Source organism: Callospermophilus lateralis, chromosome 8 (assembly GCF_048772815.1).
Source record: "Callospermophilus lateralis isolate mCalLat2 chromosome 8, mCalLat2.hap1, whole genome shotgun sequence".
Taxonomy (NCBI): domain Eukaryota; kingdom Metazoa; phylum Chordata; class Mammalia; order Rodentia; family Sciuridae; genus Callospermophilus; species Callospermophilus lateralis.
The window spans coordinates 16,773,208-16,794,503 of NC_135312.1; the positions used below are offsets into that span (position 1 = coordinate 16,773,208).

Genomic DNA, 21,296 nt, shown 5'->3' on the forward strand with positions numbered 1-21,296 from the left:
CATTTCTGTACTCGTTTGTTCACTTCTACATTTACATGGAAACCACAGGTTTGGACAGGCAAGAACACAAGCACATAAATGTGTCCCATGTGTACAGGGAACCCTTGAAAAATGTGGGGTTCAAAATATTGACACCTGTGCAGTAGTGTACAAACTTTTGACTTCCCCCAAACTTAACTAATAATAGCCTGTTGTTGACTAGAAGTTTTACTGATAACAAAACAGGCAATGAAGCATACTTTTATGTGATATGGATTATATGTGGTGAAAGATAAACAAAAACCACTGTGAGAGATCACGTTTGCTGAAACATTTACTGGACGATGAACTGGTGATGTGGATGCGATCAGTGTCACATGATATTCTCCACAGATATTTGTAACACTTGAGCTCCCTGCAATAGCAACAGGAGGTGGCTAAAAAACTATTTTAGTGGGATGGATGGTACATACTACAGTTAATTTATGCAGTTATAATTTAATACCACTTATAGATTTCTCTTGACTGTTTCCATGTATTTGTGTGGGCTTTTTGATAAATTTCAGCTTTTTGTAATAGGTTGGTCTATATTTTATAGTAGTAAATGACAAAACAGACTCTTATCTACACACATTTTAGGTATTCATGACATACATAACTTTTTCATAGTTTTTTCAGTATTCCTAGGCTATGAAAAAGCCAAACATCGTTTTTTCCCCCCAAATTGCAGCAAATATCAAAAACTAAACAAAACAAATCACCCAAATTTATGTGAGTAAAACTGTGCCATTCAAACCATGCTGTAAAAAAGTCAACTATATATGTACAGTATATACATATATGCATACATGTGTGTGCATGAACACACAAACACACTATGCTGAATTTTTTTGGTGGTAGGAAACAGGAAACCCAACCACTCCAACTGGCCTAAACCACAAAGGGAATTCACAGGCTCTCAAAAGGTTTTCTCCTCCCATCTTTCCAGTATGTCTCAAGGCTACTCCTCTTTACGTTTATGATATGGCAGCCCCAAACTTCCCCTCTGAGGTGCAGCAGGAGGAGTATGCCCTTAACAAGCATCAGTGGAAGAGTGAGAAACTTCCCTTTCAGAAAGACTGATGGAGTTTCTCTCATGTCATTGAACTGGGTGTGGAGGCCATGTCTAATCCAATCCCTGTAGCCAATGAGACGAAACCTGAAGAAGACGGACTAATAGAATCTCTGGAGCTGGTGAGGGATTGGGTAGAGCTGGTATCAGATTTTCCAGATGCAGGTAGGCTGTGTAGAGCAAAGGCAGGTTCTATTGCCAGGAGGCAATTGAGACTGAATTGATACATTCAGATTGATAAATGCCCTTGGCCCTGCTCCCACATGTGTACACATGTATACGTCAGGCCTGTCAGAACTGGCCCAATCAGGGCTTTCCTTTGCTACTTATTTACTTTCCACACTCCATGTTTCGATAGAGTCTATCTCTAAGAGACTGAGGACATTGTTATAACTAATTCGTTTATGCATTTTTATGCATGAGAAATTGGTATTGCTACAATGAATTTATATAATTCTAGACTAAAGCAATAAAAACGACATTTTTAGATGGATTGGGAGAGCTTATAGGAGGTAAATGTATAATTACAATCAGAATTATTGAAAAATTAAAAATAGACAGTGACTTACAGAGGTCAAGGTCCCTGTTTGGAAAGTGCTTTAGTAAAATATGCCTTCTTTGGTCAAAATTTGATTAGATCTTTCTGGGCAAACTCTGAAAATTCAGATGACAAATCTCTTGCACAAACAATTGTGTAGGGTGGGTTTGTGCCCCCCCCCACCCCCCATCTGATTCTCCTTGGCTTTCAGTTCATGTCCTTTCTTCTCCAGTAAAGGGAGCTCACTGAAGAGGCTCCCTGGCTGGAAGACAGTAATTTGAAGTCATTGAATTGCTTCACTGGGGCTTTTTTGAAAAAAAAAAAAAATTATAGTTATTATTCAGAGAGTATATTTATTAGCAATTCCCCAGTCTCAATACTTTAGGAAACTAAAAGTTTAGGTCTTATTCACACCATAGTCTGAAGTGGATTGCTTGTGGGCTGGTCCTGGTCCACTTTCCAAGAAGACTCCTATCCAGGAGTTAGCAGAGCCTTGGAATTTCCCTGTGGAGCCCGGAGAGTGTACCCAGCGAGGGGTGAAGGAGGAGTGACCACACATGATGACTGTGTAGGCAAATTTTAGTGAACCAGGCTGCAAGTGCCCAATTCCACTGCTCAGACATGGCCCATCCCTACCATACATGTGAAGGAACTGACAAATGCCATCTAAGCGTGGCCCCACACAGAAAAGGAAACATGTGGGCTGTGAGGCACAGGTGTCTTTACTGAAAACAGGTGCTCATTTAGAACCTTGCTTTTCCCCTAATACAAATAAATAGGAATATTCAGATTCTGAGTCTTTGCTATTCAAATTGGGAGAGTCAAGTTCAATTCAAATTGGGAGGATCAAGGTCATGACTAATGGGATTGAATGCTTATTAAAGAACTGTTTGATTTGCAAGTTAACAAAGAAACAGGTTTTTGCAAGATTTTTTTTTTTAACCCTAGGGGGGCATTTTTTTTTTTTTTTTTTAACAATAGCTTAACATTACTGGGGAATTTTTAAAAGAGCCACCCTAAGACAGAATCTTAATGCAAGTAACTTTTATTTGCCCTCAACTTGGGAAGTAGACGGAGGTTGGTGGCTGCTCCCAGTAGCAAGGAAGATGGCATGAACTCAAATGGACCAGTGTGTGGTTATAAGATGAGTGTAGGTGAACGTAAGACCTTAGGTTTACAACAGGGGAGGATTTATGTGTCTAAACAGCAGTCAGTAAGCCAGGAAATTAGCTCAGAGCTAGACCATGTGCTTGCCTTGTGTGAAACCCAAACAAATAAACAAAACCTAGCAGTCAATGGTCTTGGAGGGACTGTGGTAGGTTCAAAGAGTAGACATTCTAGTGTTAACCAGTGGTAAATGTTTATCTCCCACATTAAAAATAAATATACCTCGTTAGCAATCTTAGTTAATTTTTTATAGGAAATATCATGCTCCAAACATTATTTTTTAAAATTTATTTTTTCCTATATGGTTCTGAGGATGGAACCTCACATGTGCCAGGCAAGTGCTCTACCACTGAGCTACACCCCAGCCCAGTCTTAATTAAGAGTAAAAAGATCCTGACACAAAAACTGGGAGTTAGGGGAATAAGCATTTTAAAAAATTTGGTCTTCATGAATCCTAAATTTTCTTGTATGGTTCTAAAATCAAGTAGAGGGATCCAAATAATCACAAAATTTTCAGCTAGTCTTTCCAAATGGAGTGATGGAGTCTGAATTCTTTGCATGTAAGGAAAATAAAGAAACACAACAATTCTTTCTCACCTAAGATTGGGGCTGCAAATTCTTAGAGTTATAAAGGCCTTCAATCACAGAACATTAGTGAAACAAGTTCATTCAAAGGTAAGAAAGAGGCAGAGGAACTATTTCCATAGTAATACATGACTTTCCTTTCTTTTAAAAAATTTATTCTAATTTGTTAGATGTGTCAACAGAATGCATTTCAATTCATATTACACATATAGAGCACAATTTTTCATAGCTCTGGTTGTACACAACATAGAGTCACACCATTCATGTCTTCATAGATGTGCTTAGAGTAATGATGTCCATCTCATTCCACCATCTTTCCTGCCTCGATGCCCCCTCTCTTCCCTCCCTCCCCTTTGCCCTATCTAGAGTTTGTCTATTCCTCCCATGTTCCACACCCCCATTCCCGTTATGAATCAGCCTCCTTATATTGGAGAAAACATTTTGCAATTGGTTTTTTGGGGATTGACTTACTTCACTTAGCATTATATTCTCTAGCTCCATCCATTTACCTGCAAATGCCATGATTTTATTCTCTTTTCCTTTTCTTTCCTTCTCTGTGGTGAGTTATCAGTGATGTTTTCAGAGACAGCAACCCGTGTAAGAAGAAGATATGAACATCCCACAGTCTTCTACTAAAGCAGCATGAAAGAACATAAAATAATGCCACTCTTCTCACAAAAATTTTTTGGTTCTTTATGTTAACATGTTCTTTATTGTTATTTTAAGAGGTCAATTATATACAGTATATATAAATTCTCAGGTTTAATTTATTTTTAAATGTTTTTGGTAGCACATTATAGTTACATACAATAGTGGGGTTCATTTTGACATAATTAAGCATGGCATGGAATAACTTGCTCAATCTCACCCCCCGTGCCTCCTTTCCCTCTCCTCTTCTCTCCCTCTGTTCTGATTCTCTGCTCTGCTGGTCCTCCTTCTATTTATTTGTTGCTTTTTTAAAGTTAAACTTTATATTTTAATCTTTAATTTAAGAATCATATAGTAGAAAAATCAATCTTGGAATTAGCACTGGAAGGGTATCTGTTGCATTGATGCTTGGTTTTTTTATTCTCTTTTTCATTAATATCATCTCTGTCCATAATTATTTCTTGTCTTGTACTGATTTTAAATTAGTTTGTTCTTCCTTTTATAGGGCCTTGTGGTATAACATTGGATTATTTACCTGGGTACTTTCTGTGTGTATTTTTTTTAAATAAAGGAACTTGTTGCTACAAACTTTCTTCTTAGAACTACCTTCATATTGTCTCAGAGACTTTCATATATTGTATCTCTGTTCTTGTTTCTAAGATTTTTTTTTTTATTTTCCTCTCATTTATTTCACAACCCTTTCTTTATTCAAAAGTGTATTATTTAATCTCTAGGTATTAAAATGGGGATGGGAATGAAGCAAATTGTACTCTATGCCTATACTATTATGTCAAAATGAACCCTATTACTATGTACAACTACAGTGCACTAATAAAAACATTAAAGAAGAAATTAAACTTGAGAGTTTAAATATTTATGTTATTACATACACATATATATTATTGAATTCTTTTAAAATAGCAATGAAAAGCATGTTAAAATAATTTTGATATGATCTCATTATAGATTTCTAATTTTATCTTTTTATAATCTAAAGTATGCAAAGAATTGTTTCTACTATTTATATTTGTTGAGATTTACTTTGTGTCCTAAAATATTTTAAAGATGGTTCCAAGAGCAGCTGAGAAGAAAGAGATTTTGGTTGTTGATGGATGAAATATTTTATAGATGTCTATGAGGTCCATTTGGTTAATAACATTTTTTATTTCTGAAGAATCTTTACTTAGTTTTGATCTGAACCATTATCTATTGGTGAGAAAAGGTGTGTTGAAATCACCCATTATTATTGTATTAAGGTATATTTTATTCTTTATGTTGAATAGAGTTTGTTTTATGTATGTAGGTCCGTTGACAATTGGGGCATAAATATTTACAGTCAGTATATCTTGTTATTGAATGATTCACTTAACCAGTGTGAAGTGACCTCCTTTTTCTCTTTTTGACTTGAAGTCTACTTTGCTAGATATGAGTATAGCTATTCCTGCTTGCTTACCTTCTCCATTTGCGTAGTATATGTTTTCCAACTTTTTACCTTCAGCCTATGAATATCTTTGCCTGTAAGGTGAGTCTCTTGTAAATAACATAAAATTGGTTTTTGCTTTTTTATCCTGTCAATTTATGTCTTTTGGCTGGAAAGTTTAGACCATTCACATTCAGTGTTAATATAGAGAGATGATTTGTATTTCCTGCCGTTTTGATTTATTTTAAATGCTTGATTCTGATTTAATTTGATTCTCCTATCTTTGATGTGTCTAGGTACCTGCTAGCATTCTAATAGGTAATAGGGGATGTATCCTAATAGTCTGACTTAGCAGTCAGGTTATTTCCTGTGTGTGCAGGGTGCAGTCTTATGTATCCTCCTGAAGAAAAGCTCCATATATCCAGTGTTGTTAAACCCAGTGGGTTCCCCCATGTATATTTTGGAGAGTGCAGGGTATGGTAGTTTAAGATAGAGGCATTGTGGTTCTGTGATATAGCACTGGTTGATCCTTGTGGGGTATAGAACTGCTGCCTACTGTGGAGTTCACAGGTCACAGGTCAGTGGACTTTTATCTGGGCATACTGGTAGTTGCTGGTATCTCTGGGATATTCCTCTGCAAACTCCTTTATGGGTTGTACTGCATTGTATATATGCTGAAGTTCTGTGCTGGGTGCTTGGGGGTTATCCACAGAAATTTTCTTATGTGGATCTGAAAGGGTAAAGTTTCTAAGCTGCAAGACCTGAGTTAAAATGTAAAGGACCAGGTATTGTTAAGTTCTTATGCTACACCCAAAGCCTGAAATTCCTGTAGCTGTTAGGACAATTCCCGGGACTGCCCATTAGATAATCTCCCCTGACCACCTAGTTGTTTAACATCCTGGGACCCTGTGCAGCTTAGCATGTAGGCATCTCAGGGCCTAAACCAATCAGTTTGAATGTGCACCCCACTTTATGACTGACCTATCACCCCCGCCTGACCTATTCCCACCAATGAATGTACTAATCATGATTGAGAATTGTTGTTTGACTTTCCCGTGCCTCATGATGATTTGCTCTGATGTATGCAAAGCTCCCGCCCTCCCCAAAAAGTGTACTTAAGCACTGCTTAACCCCTGCTCGGGGCTCTTGGCCGCTCTCCCTTGTTGAGTGAGCACAGAGCCCCAGCTAGCTGGATCTTCAATAAACCCCTTTTGCTATTGCATGAGATGGTCTCTTGGTGGTCTCTTCCTCCGTCGTTTGCCGGACCCTTACAGATCCATACATCTGAATGAGATACATCCAGCAATTCTGGAACTCACAGCAGTGGACCCCACTAGAGATGCTGCGGCACCAGAAGTGACTTCCTTTGTTTCTATGATTTTTTTTTTTTTTTTTTTTTTTTACCAGCTGGTGCTTATTAGTCAGCCCAGAGGCCTGAGTCTGTGTGTTTGAAGAATGCTGCATTGCTGGCGGTTTCTGTTGGATATGGGGAGCAGAGGGCACAGGGGTCAGGGCTGTCACTGACTGCCATAAAACACTGAGCATCTGCTTCCCTCTGTGGGGTCTTTTTTATGGCAGCCAAGAGCTTGTGGCTATCTGCTGCTGTGGGACCTGAGTGCAGATTCTCGGTGGGCAGTCTGTGGCACTGAAGCCTCCCTCCTGGCTGCTGCGGACCATTGGTGTTTTACCTGTCACCGTGACAGGGGTAGGGTAGTAGTTGGTCATCTTTGCCTCAGCTCCTCTGTGGAGGCCGTGGGAGTGCTGGGTTGGGGTTAGCACTCTCCAGGAGTGATTAGCGCTCAGGTCTGTTCCTATTCTCCTTGTCCATGGTGAGGAAGAAGGGGCTTCTGTAACTTTCATCCAGCAGAAATCCCTCTGCGAGTTCCTTCTAGATGGATTACTGAGACAACCCATTTCAGAGGTGTTCCCTTTAGTTTTTTTTGTTACTCTCTGTAGGTGGGAAGTTGCATTGATTATATTTCTTCTGGCCAGTTGTGGGTGCCACAAAATGACTGTCCTGCCTGGCACAGTGTTCAACCCACAATTTAGGATGAACATTGTGATCTCCTTCACTGTCTTTGCTGCCCCTGTTAAAAGAACTTAGCTTGGTTTACTTTTTTTTTTTTTTTTTAATAACTTAACTAAGTAAGCTTATGGGATTTTCCTCTCCCTCTTGCTCTCTTTGTTACTCCTTCCTGCTAACCCCACCCTGGTTAGGGTTCCGGGTCAAGGAAGTTTGTTTTTATTTTCTGCTCCGTAACAAAATCCCAAGTCTTTCCAAGTCTCAAGCTGCCTGGTATTGGGTTCTCAAGTGTTTGCTCCATCGTCCACCTCTCTGATCTGCTGTTCTTTCGTGGTACTGAAGGATCTGATTAAAGTTAAGAAAAACTAAATTCTGTTTGTGGAAAAATAACTTCAGAGAATGTGGAGCACTGAGAAGATGATGTTACTATTATTATTATTTTGCCGGAGAAGCCTCTTGAGAGGGCAGTAATAATGAGTGAGGGGCTACTGGCATGTACCCTCACTGATGGGATAACTAAATTTTAATACCACGTCCCACAGCGGCTCGTAGACCTAAAAAGTTGCAACACTGCCATCTAGTGCTTCATTACGAAAATATTTTCATTTTTATTTTTTCATTCAGTTAACAGTAATGGCTTCAGGAATGAATGATTTAGGGCTAAATTTAATAGTTTGACCTTCTCTTTTAGCCGTTTATTTTATCAAAGATGTGCTTTTAAATATTTTCCTCCTTTCCTTCCACATTTAAACTGTTCTCTCTTCTTTGGGTTAGAATAATTGGAGAGGGTGGTTTTTCAATTCAGACCTTTCCCACATCTCATGTTCCAGGCATTACACAGCACAGTATGATCCAGTAACCACTTGGAAAGCTGAAAGGAATGCTGTTCCCTGATTACCCCCAGCTCCTCTCCCCACAGGCACTTTTTAAAAAATTCATTTTGGATCAATTTTAGATTTGTAGTGAAGTCTCAAAGCTAGTACAAAGAGTTCCCATGGACCAGCCATCTAGTCTCTCCTGTTGTTGACATTGTGCACACCCACTGGGTGCCAAGCTCAGAGGAAGAAGAGTCTCATAGCAAGGTACATGTCTGCAAAATTTCAGAAATAGGAGCTTGAGGAGCAGAAAGGGAGAGCTGGGGAGGAAAAACATTTATATATAAAATATTAGAGCTTCTGTTGTCTTCAAACTTATCAATAACTTCATTGGAAGCTAGAAAAGCCTAATCTAATGCCTTTTAAAATTTGAAATGAAAATCATTTCCATCATGAAATCCAGTAGTAAGCAAACTGCATACCAAGTATGATGTTAGACTAAAGATAATTCCAGAACTGTAGGGTTTTGAAATTCTTCTCTGCCAGGCCCCCTTTGTCAGAAAGTCATCAAGGATTTGTTTCTTTGAAAGGGGAGAAGAAACAAAGATGGGGAAAGATAAGAGGAGAGGGGAGGGGACAAGAAGGGGATGGTGGATTATAGTTCCGTGGTAACCCACAAACCAACAGTGCAGAATGGGGCAGGGAAATAGAGTTGTCTGAACAATCAGAGGATTTTACTGGAGATGTGTTTGGGGATGAGTTAGTGATAGGTATAGAGAATATGAAATAAATATAAAGAGCAGAGAGTAGAGTAAGAGCAGAGGATAGTTACAGGTAAGCATGGAAGCAGTGGCATGGCTCAGCTTCAAGTTGAACGTGGTCACAGTAACACAAATATCAACTTTATTTCATTAGGAAAAGTAATCTCATGTAGAGTGGATGGGGGAAGGCCGTGGAAATAGGAGAGAGGAAAGAAAGAGCAATGTACTAGATCTTGCATCCCTACACCCAGAAGTCAATAGTTAATTAATTAAAAAAAAAATTAAGCAGCAGCAGCAGCAGCAGCAGCAGAAGAGCCTATTATTTTAAATCACAGGGGAGTAAATACCAGAAGAAATGGCCGAAAATGGTTTGCTAGGGAGTAGGGCTCAGGCATTGGGAGAAATTGCTAAAGGGGAATGCTAGTAAGATTGCATAACTTTAAAAAAAAAACAATGTCCATGTGTTACAGTAAAAGGTAAAAAGTCAACTTAGCACTGGGACCCAGCTCTGTTCCCGATCAGGCAGAGTGGGGGGAAGCAGGTGCAATTGTTCTCCTTGTTCAAAGTGACTTGGATTCTTCTTCTTACGGTGGGATCCTTTTCTCTGCCATCCTTCTTGCTGCACCTACATTTGCATTCTGGGACTTTAGTCTGGGGTGAGAGTTCACTTATTTGCACAGTTGTTTAGCTCCTCTGGCAGAAAGGGTGCTGAGTTCCTGAGAGCTGAAGGCAAAGCTGACAGATCCTGAGGCCATGGCTTTTCCTGAGGGATTTGGATGGGGGGCAGCCACTGCAGCGTATCAAGTGGAAGGTAGGAGAAGCTCCCTCTCCTTTGCCATGGCTGGAATGTTTTGTTTCTGGTGGCTCCATATGCCTGGAGATGAGGGTCAGACAAGGGGAAAAGGAGAAGAAAAAGGGTCGAAGAAGCTGCAGTGTTCTGAATGCAACAGTGCCCCTTTGCAGACAGAAGAGGCCATGTTCCCTTCCGTCTTTCCTCAGGCACCAGGGGTGGGGTGCAGAGGTGCTCATTAAACTGTATTTTCACTCATTCCAAGTTTATCCGTCACTCCTCTTTTCAGATGCTTTTATGATTAGTTTCTTGGACATATTTCCCGCAAACCCTTTAAGAAGAGAGGAACATTTCTTCTACTGGTGGGAAAAATATTGAGTAGTTTCCTTCAAAGAGACCTTCATTGGTTGGGAAAAGTGCCCTGCACTGTTCCTAGTGAACACAGAGCCAAGCCTAATCTTGTACATGGCACCTCATTTCCTGGTGGCAGCTGAGAAGCAAAGGGAACAACTAATTATAAGATGGTAACGATAACTCTGAATGGACTCGGGGTCTGAGCCCTGGCTTCCATCCCCCCATGCCTAAGCATGCCAATATGGTACCCTCCCTCAGTCTCGGTTTTTTCATCTGTAAAGTAGGAAGATTAGATTTACTTTTCTAAAGCACATCTATTTTTCCCCTAGGGAATAAAAGGTTGATCGCTTATCACAGGGAAAATATTTATTTGGTCAAATAAGTGTGTAGAACTCTGGGTTAAACGAAGCTAAGTGAGTCTCTGGAGTAGTTTCCTAGGGTTGCTGTGACAAATTACCACAAGCTGTGAGGCTTAAACAACCAAATTTATTCTCTTACATTTCTGGAGGCTAGCACTCATCATTTGAAGATGTAATTAGCTAAGTTAAGATGTGATCATAGTGGCGTAGAGTAGGAACCTAATCCAGTATCACTCATGTTCTTTTACGAAGGAGGAAATTTGGACACAGAGACCTACAAAGGGAACAACATGTGACGAAAGAACCATTATAAGCTAAGAAATTCCAAAGACCAGTGGCTACCACCAGAAAAATCAGGAAAGGACGCTGCCTAGAGTCTCAACAGGAGCATGGCCTTCCTGCAGAACCTGAGTTTGAACTTCTGTCCTCTAGAACTGGCAGAGAATAGATTTCCGTTGGTTAGGCCTCTAGTTTGTGGCTCAGCAACCCTTAGAAAACGAATACACCAACCAGCACTGGTAAGTCAGTCAATGAGAACTTCACCACTTATGGGAAGTGCTGTGGTGGTAACAGGGTGTTGTGGTGAAGGGTTATGTATGTCAGCATGGCTTCGTGAGGTTAGATGGTCAAGGAGACTCTGTGAATTAATGTCACTTCATCTAAAAATTGAAGGACAAAAAGAGAGTCATTTAAAGGAGGATGGGGAAATTTTTCTAGACAGAGACAGAATACAAGTTGATTCTGGCACCACTCAGGCTGCTTATGATTCCCAGCTTCTGCTGCTGTTTCCAAGATGCACAGATAGAAGAATGAGGAATCTCTGATATACCTGCTCTCCCAGCCATGCAGAAGATAACTCCTATGGGACATTGCATATTACTGTACATATATGCTCTGAGGTACAAGGCTCTTTTAAAGGAATGTTTAAGAATGACCTGGTTAGCAGGGATGCCCCTTTTCTCACAATGGTGTTCTGAATGCAACAGTGCAGAAGAGGCCATGTTCCCTTCCGTCTTAGCACTGGGACCCAGCTCTGTTCCGGATCAGGCAGAGTGGGGGGAAGCAGGTGCAATTGTTCTCCTTGTACAAAGTGACTTGGATTCTTCTCACTGGTAGTTTCTGCTTGGTTCGGGGAGATAATTAAACAGCCTGGCCTTCTAGGAGTAAAGAAAAGAGGAGATGATCTTTGTGAGTTTCTTTCTTGGAAGGGAGGTCAGACAGATCAGAGAGAAGGTGGCAGAGCAAGGGAAGTGCCAAGCCTGGTGACTGTGGAGATGGACCGTAGAGCCGGACTCCTTAGACATGGTGTCTAGCTCTTCTTTTTACTAGCTTCGTGACTTTGGCAAGTTACACGATTTTCCTGTGCCTCCTGTTAAAAGAGGGAAAAAAAAATACCCCAACGTTTCAACACATTTCATTTAGCAGAGTTTATCTGAGTGAAGAGAGGATTCACGAATTAGGCAGCCCCCTAACCTAAAAAGCTTCAGAGAGGTTCATCTAGCAATGTCATCAGGCAGTATTTACATACAGAAAATGGAAGTTATGTATAGAAATAGCTGGATTGATCTGTATAGGATGTATCCAAGTGCATTCTACTGTCATGTATAAGTAATCAGGAAAAACAAACAAAAAAAAGAAATAGTTTGGTTGCCACTCAGCCTTGGCCTTGTTTGGATGTGTCAGGACAATTTGCAGTTTATGATTGTTTAAAAGCTTGGCTCCTATGCTTGTCCCAGACTTGATTACTTGTTACAAGAATAAATTCTCAAGTTGGGTTGTGGTTTTTTATATTAGATTAGATTTTTGTATATTAAATTAGATTACAATTCCCTATGTGTAGAGGAAGGGTTAAGTAAAAAAAATTTTTTTCTCAGTACTGAGGATTGAGCCCAGGACCTTGCAAATGCTATGCAAGTGCTCTACCACCGTGCCTCAGCCCCAGTTCTTTTTATTTCATTTTGAGACACGGTCTTGCTAAGTTGTCCATCCTAGTGTCGAACTTGAAATTCTCTGGCCTTAGTCTCCTGAGAAGCTGGGATTGTGGGCATGTGTCACCATATCCAGTTAGCTTTAGCTAAATTCAATTTAATTGAATTAAATTCTTCACATTTGGTCAGTCTATCAAAACTGACCAAAGATTTTGAAAAACTAACCAAAACCTTGGGTTCTGATATCCTTTCTGTCACTATCATAATGGACTTGTTTGGTCTCAGTATATATTCAGAATTCACGTTGTCAAATTAGTTAGATGGTTCTTTATGCTTTGTTCATGTTTTTGTTATTCTAACCATAATGAGATAAATTCACGTACAAAAGATGGCTGCATACAATCATTTAAGCCTTTTGAGTAACTATACTCTACTATAGAGAATGTTATGATGGTTATTAGGAGAAAAGAACAAAGAAATTAAAGTACTCTCCTTAATAGGAGTCTCCATGCACTTATCAAAATAAAATAATTCAAAGTTCAAGCAGTAAAGATAGTTCAATAGTACTCCAGCTCATCTGGTTATGACAAGTCACTTGTGTTGGATATGATGGCAATTAGGGGCCATAGTCACTACAAATTTACCTGATTTAAAGAGGCAGTGATGTTTGTAGTTAGCCTGGTAACACAAGTCATAGTAACCTGGGGACACACAACAATATAAAAATTAGAAAACCCTGGAATAGCCAAGCTCTCCATCCACTACTCAGAATGCCTGCCAAACAATTTTTAGCTACCCCTGGAAGCAAATCATACGTTCTCTGTTCTTGAGAAATTCCCTTAATGTATTTAGTGACAGTGTCTAGTGTCTAGAGAAATAGTAGCATCAGCCACCTCTTAAATATAGCTTTTGATAGTAGTAAAATCATAGAAAAGGCAAGTATAACAATCAATTTGGTTCAGTGCATACACAAACCAACAATATAGGCAAAGAGTAAATTTACAGCTATGTAATATTAACTTGAGAATTTTTATTGAAAATTCACCTTTCAAAGAGTGTCTTCTAACTCTCTGAACCCCAGGATGTCTGATTGGCCATAAAATCCAAGATTTTCCCCAATTTATGGATTGGCTTTAAACTCCATACAAATGACACTCCACCTCCACTGAAAGTGAATCCCCAGGAATCCCATTGGGTCCTTCCCTCAGTGGAAACTAACTTATCTATCTTCATCTATTTCAAGGTTGGTGTTGTTGGTGCTAATTTTGGTTATTGGCTACTTTGGTCTGTGATTATGGGAGGTTTTTTTGGAAGTCTCAGTGGAAACTCTTTGGAAGGCAAGAGTGAGCCAGGCCAAAGAGCAAGATCTAATCGGGGAAGTGATCAAATGAGTAAGCAAACTCTCTGCAGACCAGATAAAGGCTGGAAGAGGGCCACCTAATCGCATCTGAGCAGAGGTCAGTTAAATTTATTTGCTTAGCTCCTGAACAAGGTCCACTGGGAAACTTGCTTTCATGTCGTTCTTTTATAGTGTGCTGGAAGGGTAATTACCACGTTGAGTGGAAAGGGAGATTACCGATTTAATTGGTGACTCCATATAAGCAATGACTTATACCCACATAGGTGGTCTCTAGGCCTTGGTAGGAGATGCACATACTTCCACAAGTCTGGTAGCATGATATAATAGTCTTTCCTTATCTGTGGTTTACTTTTCCTGGTTTCTGTATCCTGAAGTTTACAGCAAGTGAAAAATGTTAAGTGGAAAATTCAAAAAATAAACAATTCACAAGTTTTAAGTATTACACTATTCTTAATAGCAGAGTAGTCTTTCTTCTATATTTTTCCTCTTCTCATTTCGGAACAACTAATCATTGTATGTAGGACAAAAGTGACTGCTTCCCTTAGTCAAAGCACATCTTACTTTCCTTGCATACTTATGTACAGAGTTGTTTCCCTTCCTATATAAATTAAAATTACATGTATTAATTATAATTCTTAATACTTTGTGTTCTTAATTTCCAGTGAACACTGGAAATCAAGTAATGGTAAATTGTCTGTCACACCAGCAACCTGGCAAATCTACAAATGGTTACCTACAGAAGCATGCACTTTCCCATAGTATGGTTTGTCAGTGTGGCACAGACCATTTTTATTAATGATCCCAAATATCTTCAATTTCTCCATAAGAAACTCTGGGAGGCAAAATTTCATCTCAATTTTCCATTCCTGATGATAAACTAAAACCTTCTGGTTTGGGAAGGACATATTTTCTATGGAGATTTGATCTTACTTACCTCTTTTAACCCATTTTAGACAAATTTATTTGGATTGATTATAAAGATGAACTACTAAATAGCCAGTTATCATCTTAAGTTATATATTTTTTTTTTACTAATGAAGTTTTTAATATAGAGATAACATAAATTTATTTTCCAAGGAAAACTAGGTAGTAAAAGTTATGCATCCTCATCATATTTAGCACTGAAAACTGTGAAGACATGCCTCTTTCCATCAAACTAAGAATCTTTTTGTTTATTAAAAATTGCTCAGATCACATGGACATGAAAGGAATTTGGGTTTATTATTATTTTTGGAGAGAATACATCATATATAAAGTTATTTTTCTTAAAACCAATTAAATAGAGTTAAGAACTTAACTTGACAATATCATAAAAAATGGAAAAAATATGAAACATATTGTACAGGTATATGCACATAAATAGACAGGCAGAACAGAACTCAGAGCATTTTTTTTCTAAAATTTTTGCCATGTGCCAATTACAATAATACAAATCTCATTAATTTATTGAAGCCTATCTGTATCCAAATTGTTCTTCTGGCCAAACAAACAAAATTTCCTGCCCAAATGGCTAACGCTTTTAAATAATATTTATGAAAAAGACCTTTAAGATTCAAAAAAATTTTTCCTTTAGTAAGGAACCTGGTGAAGAGGCAATCTTTGATTCATTTAAGGTTTTAGGTCCTTCTATGTACCAATTAAATGATGTATCCCATTGTTTTTTTAGTGGCATTTTAGATTCTGACTTTCATCCTGAATTTCACAAATGATTAAAACTTCACCACGGAAGCAACTGTAATTCTGTTTTGTCCTTAGTTTAACCCATTTTCTAAAACAAACAAACAAACAAACAAACAAAACAAAGAAAACACAGGTTCTGGATCATAACTGCTGTATATAACATTAGCTAGTAATCTAGAAAGTGAGGTTTCAGACTTCTGGAGTTGCTGACTCCTTCAATTTGGATAAACCCATTTTCAAAAGATGTCTAAATAAGGACTCTAAATTGATCCAGCCTAGTTTAATTACTTTGTCCAATACAATTCTGGACACTGATCAGTTAAAAAATGCTCAGGTAAAATAAAAAACCTCAAAATACCTGGGACTCAAATCTGAAAGACAACTCTCATGACCCAAACTGCTGCCCAACTTAATGGGCACAATGGGTCCTTCTGGGCACATTTAGTTACTTGGTGCTCCTGGGCCTTGCTGAATGTGTACTTCAGATCTCACTTCTGATGCTAAACAAACAAACAAACAAGCTTCAGACAAATTAAATTTAGCAGAGTTTACTGAACAAGGAAATGATTCATGAATTGGGCAGCACTGTGAATCAGTAAAGATTCACAGAGTCCCACCTGTCCATGTGCACAGACAGTATTGATAAAAAGAAAATGACGGTGACATATAGAAATAGCCTACTTACAATTCAGCATCTGCCTAATTTGGACATATCTGATTAGTTTGCAGCCTGTGATTGGCTGAAATCTTGGCTGCTGTGATTGGCTAAGCCTGGGTCACTTGTCATAAGCATGTACTTCTCAGTAGGTTGTGTTTATTTACATATTAATTTAGGTTACAATTCTCTTAAGTCTGGAGACAGCTTTAGGACAAATTTAATTTAATCTGAAATATGGAGATAATTATGATATCTACTCTATAGTATATTTAAGAGGTTTAAAAAAGATGATGCATGTTAAATTATTGCACTTAGTAAGTGCTCGATATATGGTATTCACATTTAAGGATGACACAAAAGACTGAGGATGACCATGGGACTCTGTAGTTAACTTGGCCTAAGTATGCAATAAGTTGTGCAAGAGAATACAGTGAGTTCTAGTTCTAAGAGACTTTCCCTGGGTGTTATGACAATTTACACTCTCACTAGTGGTGAGTGAAGGCACGCTTTATCAACTTCTAGTTCATGCTCACTTAGGACTTGGGGCAACCTTAACTGTCTGTCCTGAGCTGTGGTCTCTGCAGTAGTGCTGCACATTTTCTGTCTGAAGGTGGTGTGTCCCATGCTCTTTACACTGGGTTTGGTTCTGCCTTACGCTAAGGTTTTTATGTGCAGTCCTTAACTGGCTATTGTGTTGTTGTTAAGGCTCCATGAACAGATTCCAGGATGGAGAACTTGACCCCATATCCTCTGTCAAGGGTTGTCAGCCTGCTATCTTTGTCGATGCACAGAATCACTTTCTATGTCTGCTTATTTTCTACCCTAGGAGCTCTGGATTTGAATCTCAACTCAAGCACTTATTAGCATAGCAGGTGCAAATAAATTTTTTAGGCCTCAGTTCCTTAATTATAACATAGGAGGATGGTCATACCCACTGTGTAGATTTGTTCTGGGTTAGCATATAAAACCGGAACACAAGAGTGCCTGGTGTATAGTGCTGACTAGATACAGACACTAATACGCTGGTATCTATTCTGTTGTTTCTCTCTCTCTCTGGGGAAGAGTTATGTCACCCTCCATTAGTGGGAATGGGCATTTCTTGTTTTGGCTACAAATTAGAATATACTCCTTCTTTGACTACTTCTATCAGGAGATGCCGGGGAGAGTTAGTGTTTAACCATTTCTTTCACCATTGCCTGTTTTATAGAGACAGGAAATCAACACATGACTTTGTCACATCAATGTGGCCTGTGATTTAGAAGCTGAGGCCAGACTGTCACTTTCTGATTTTGAAAAGTTCTGAACTTTTGTGCTGCCTGGCCTATACAGACTTTGGAAGTAATAGACATTCAGCAAAACTGAGAACTGAGCATGAATTGTATTTGTAAAACAACTACAACAACAAAAATCGAATGTTTCAGTGATTTGTTATGAAACATTACCACTTATCTCTTTCAACTGATTTTCAAAACACAGTTTGTCTGTATAGGTCTATTTGTTCTGAGATATTCTCTTGAGAGCTCTGAGAGATTACTAATTTAAAGCCCTCTTACCCCTGCACAAAAATGGAGATATTTTGGCTTTTTTCTTTGGAATAGAGGACAGTGTCAGGGTCTTTGCATATGGGGCCAACAGAGTGGGACTGGGCCAGACCTTCTGATGGCAAGGCTTCCTAACATATTAATGACTTGGTTGTGAATTTCAACAGACCCACGGCCCTTCCTTTCTTCTTCCTGTGCCCGTTCATAGCCCTCCTGCCTCTCCTCTGGCTACTTCACTGTTTATGGTATTAAAGGAAAGTTTATTGTTTATTATATAACAATTGGCATGTGGTGCCTTAAGCCTTTTGGAGGAAGGCACAATATAAATCTAATAAATAAATAATAAATAAGTGGTACAATCAGGAGGAAAATTATGTGTTTTAGGGTGAGTTGTAAAGGACCTTGTAAAACCTATAAAATGTATTTGTTAGACCAAGAGGCAGGGGAGAAAATGCAGATAATCATTGTACATATAGACAGGGGTCTTGCAGTATTTTTAAGTACATAAAAATATCCCTGTTTTTTAACCCTGTGTGAAGTTGACCCTGCTTATTGTTTGTGGCTGGGGAGAATGTGAGGCACAAAGGCAGCAGGTGATTCAGTGGTCTTTTGTTTACTTCTTCTATAGGCCACAGAAGAACTATGAAAATGACATTTAGAACCCAATTCTATGGCACTTATGAGCTTATAACTCCCAATGATTTCAGAGAAAGCTCTTGAGGGGTGAGCATGCTCTGTGAAATTCCACAAATCCTAAGCAGAGTCTAAGCTACTCCATTAATGCTTCCTAGAGGGACCTGAGTTTGTGGTCTCAGGGAAGCAAAGGACCCAGTTTTATGAAAGCCATTATGGATTCTTGTGGTGCCCCCGGCACCAACACAATGCTTGCTCTTGATTTAACTTTGACTTTGGCTTTATGTTGGCAGAAATTGAGGTTCGTCTTTGGCTATCTCGGTTTTTCTCCGTGTGTCAAAGGTAGAATACTATCGATAAGGAATTGGAGGCTAGTTTTATGCTTTTCTAAGGAGGAGAATAAACAGAGCGGGTGTTTGAGCTGGTTTTAGGTCAAGTGTATGAGTCCGTGCAGACTGTTTTTTCTCTGTTCCTTTTTTAAAACTTGAGCCATAATAGACATAAACAGATGTAAGCATGGTTCTTTATTTCTTGGTAAGGGAAGAGAAAAACAGCAAGTGAGCATTTATTTATGACTTTTATCATAGTTTGAAAGTTGATGTGACAGACACGACCTTTACTTCATTCTTTTAGTTTCAAACTTGAAATCCACAGAATCTCAAATTGCCTCCTTTTTTTTTATTGGACCATGAAATTAATAATTAAAAATGTGTAGGCTGAGTCAGGGATAATATGCAAATGTTCATCAACTGCTACACACTCACCAATTAGATACCAACTGTAAGCCACAGGTATACACTAGACTGGCAAGGGCAATGACCAACTAGAGTGGGTATAACCACTGGGGCCACAGTTTTACATCTTAGTTGAATTTTAGCCTTGGTCTTAAGTGTGGAACACATCTGGAATATATCTTTGTCTGTTTATGGACTACTGATGAATTGAATCACTTAATTTCTTTCTGTAAACCTCAGACTTATCATCTGCAAAATTCCTAATGCTGGTCTTTCTCTCCTTTAAATTTCATTAGATGAATATTAGAGCCCTTTCCTTATGTTTTGTGCTTCCTATCTGGGATGATTTTCTCAACTTTTTCTTTCAGAGTACTATATTTAGCTGTATTTGGATTTAGCTACATTCCCTCTATTTTTCAACCCCTTTATTAAATATTTAGTTATGGCCATTGTAATTCTAATTTTTAAGAAATAAATTCTTTAATTGCTTCTCTTCTATAAAGCTATGCTGTATTTTCTGAATCTTGTCAACTCTGGGTCTCTTTAATAATGAAAATTTAAGAGATCAAAATTTCAGTCCAGCAATGCTTCTCCCTGGTGTTTATTCAAAAGATTTGAAGTCAGTATTTTGAAGACCTATCTGCACTCCCATGTTCATTGCAACATTATTCAGATAACCAAGTGACAGAATCAAACTGTGTCCATCAACAGTTTAATGGACAAGAAAATATGTTGTATATGCACAATGAAATAATATTTAGTCTTGATAAGGAAAAAAAATCATTAACACTGATGGGATTGTAGAACCATATGCTAAATGAAATGAACCAGGCACTGAAAGGCAGATATTGCATGTTCTCCCTTGTATGTGGAATCCAAAACAATTGAACTGCCAGAAGAGGAGAGTGGAATGGCGATCACAGAGGCCAGGGATAGGAGAATGAGAAGATGATGGACAAAGGGTACGAAGCTTCAGACAGGAGGATTTGTACACATACATATCCATATAAGTATATATGTGTGTATAGTACATAAGTATATATATGTCATGGTAGATATAGTTGTTGATTGAATATTGTACATCTCAGAACTACTAAGAAAATATATTCATATACTATCACCACAAAAAAATCAAGTATTTGAGGTGATGGGTATGCTAACTAGCTTGATTTAATTAACTCACATTGTGTTCATAAATTATAACATCACTTTATATCTCATAGATGTACACAATTATATCTTGTCAGTAATTAAAAAATAAAAATGTAAGTTCTCTTTTCTGCATCTTTTTTTTTTTTTTTGGTATCATTGAGATATTGGGTATTTGTTTACTTTGGTTCTCCTCTCCCATGTTGTTTTTGTACAATGTTTGATGATCCTTAGGTGCTCCTCCATGTTCATGAATGCAAGAATATGCTGATAAGTATCAGCTGCTGATTAGGCTTTCCCAAAGTTAGACTGTACAGCTAACAGAAACAGGGTGCCTCCCTAAGAAACAGAGTTCTAGGAAATGGTGGGAACAGTGGACAGGCCTATCCTGCAGGACTGTGAATGTGAGGAGAGAGAGCCAGGATGTAGACCTCAGTGACCACCAGAGAGCAAGAGTGTTAAGGAAGAGTGTGTTCTTTACCTTTTTTGTTTCCTGACTCTCCTTGCCTTCAAATTCATGTTTAGCTCTGGAGTCCATTCTGCCTCTCTTGGCTGCCTTGCACCCAGGAGTAGGAGTCCTTCCCAGTCACATCTCTCACTTTTATGAAGCGATTCTTGGAACTTCACAGTGAGGCAAAGCAGTTCCAACTACCTTCTTTATGGAGGAGAGAAACCAGCCAGTCCAGTGGTGAGAAGGATGGCCTTCTGGTGGGTCACCATGATGGTGACTACTATAAGGCTGCACTGGTTGACCCTGAGACTCTCTGGGGGAACCTTCTTTAGTCATCATCTTCAGTGATGAGCTTCTGCAGGTGAGCTTATGTGGTGAACCTTTGTCTTAGCTTCTCAGCCAAATTGCTCCTAGTTTCTTTCTGTTTTCCAGAGGCAGTTGAGTCGATGTGGTCTTCTACGGGGACTTTTCCTTGTTTTTAGCAGTTGTGGATTCCTTTAATTCGCTGTCACTCCAATGGGGCCGTGAGAGGGAGAAGAATGAACTGTGGGCTTCATTCCCCACCTTGAACTGGAAGTCTTTATTAACCTAAATAATGACTTGTAATATTAA

General features: G+C 38.7%; 1 protein-coding gene across 1 annotated transcript in view; it reads left to right on the top strand.

Annotated features, from left to right (window-relative positions):
• The first annotated feature begins 9,800 nt into the window (after window positions 1-9,800).
• LOC143406348 (cytosolic beta-glucosidase) overlaps window positions 9,801-21,296 on the top strand; it is a 106,994-nt gene continuing 95,498 nt past the window's right edge. Inside the window, exon 1 of the mRNA XM_076865074.2 lies at window positions 9,801-9,858. Within this exon, the coding sequence (XP_076721189.2) occupies window positions 9,801-9,858 (58 nt within the window). The remainder of the gene's footprint in view (window positions 9,859-21,296) is intronic.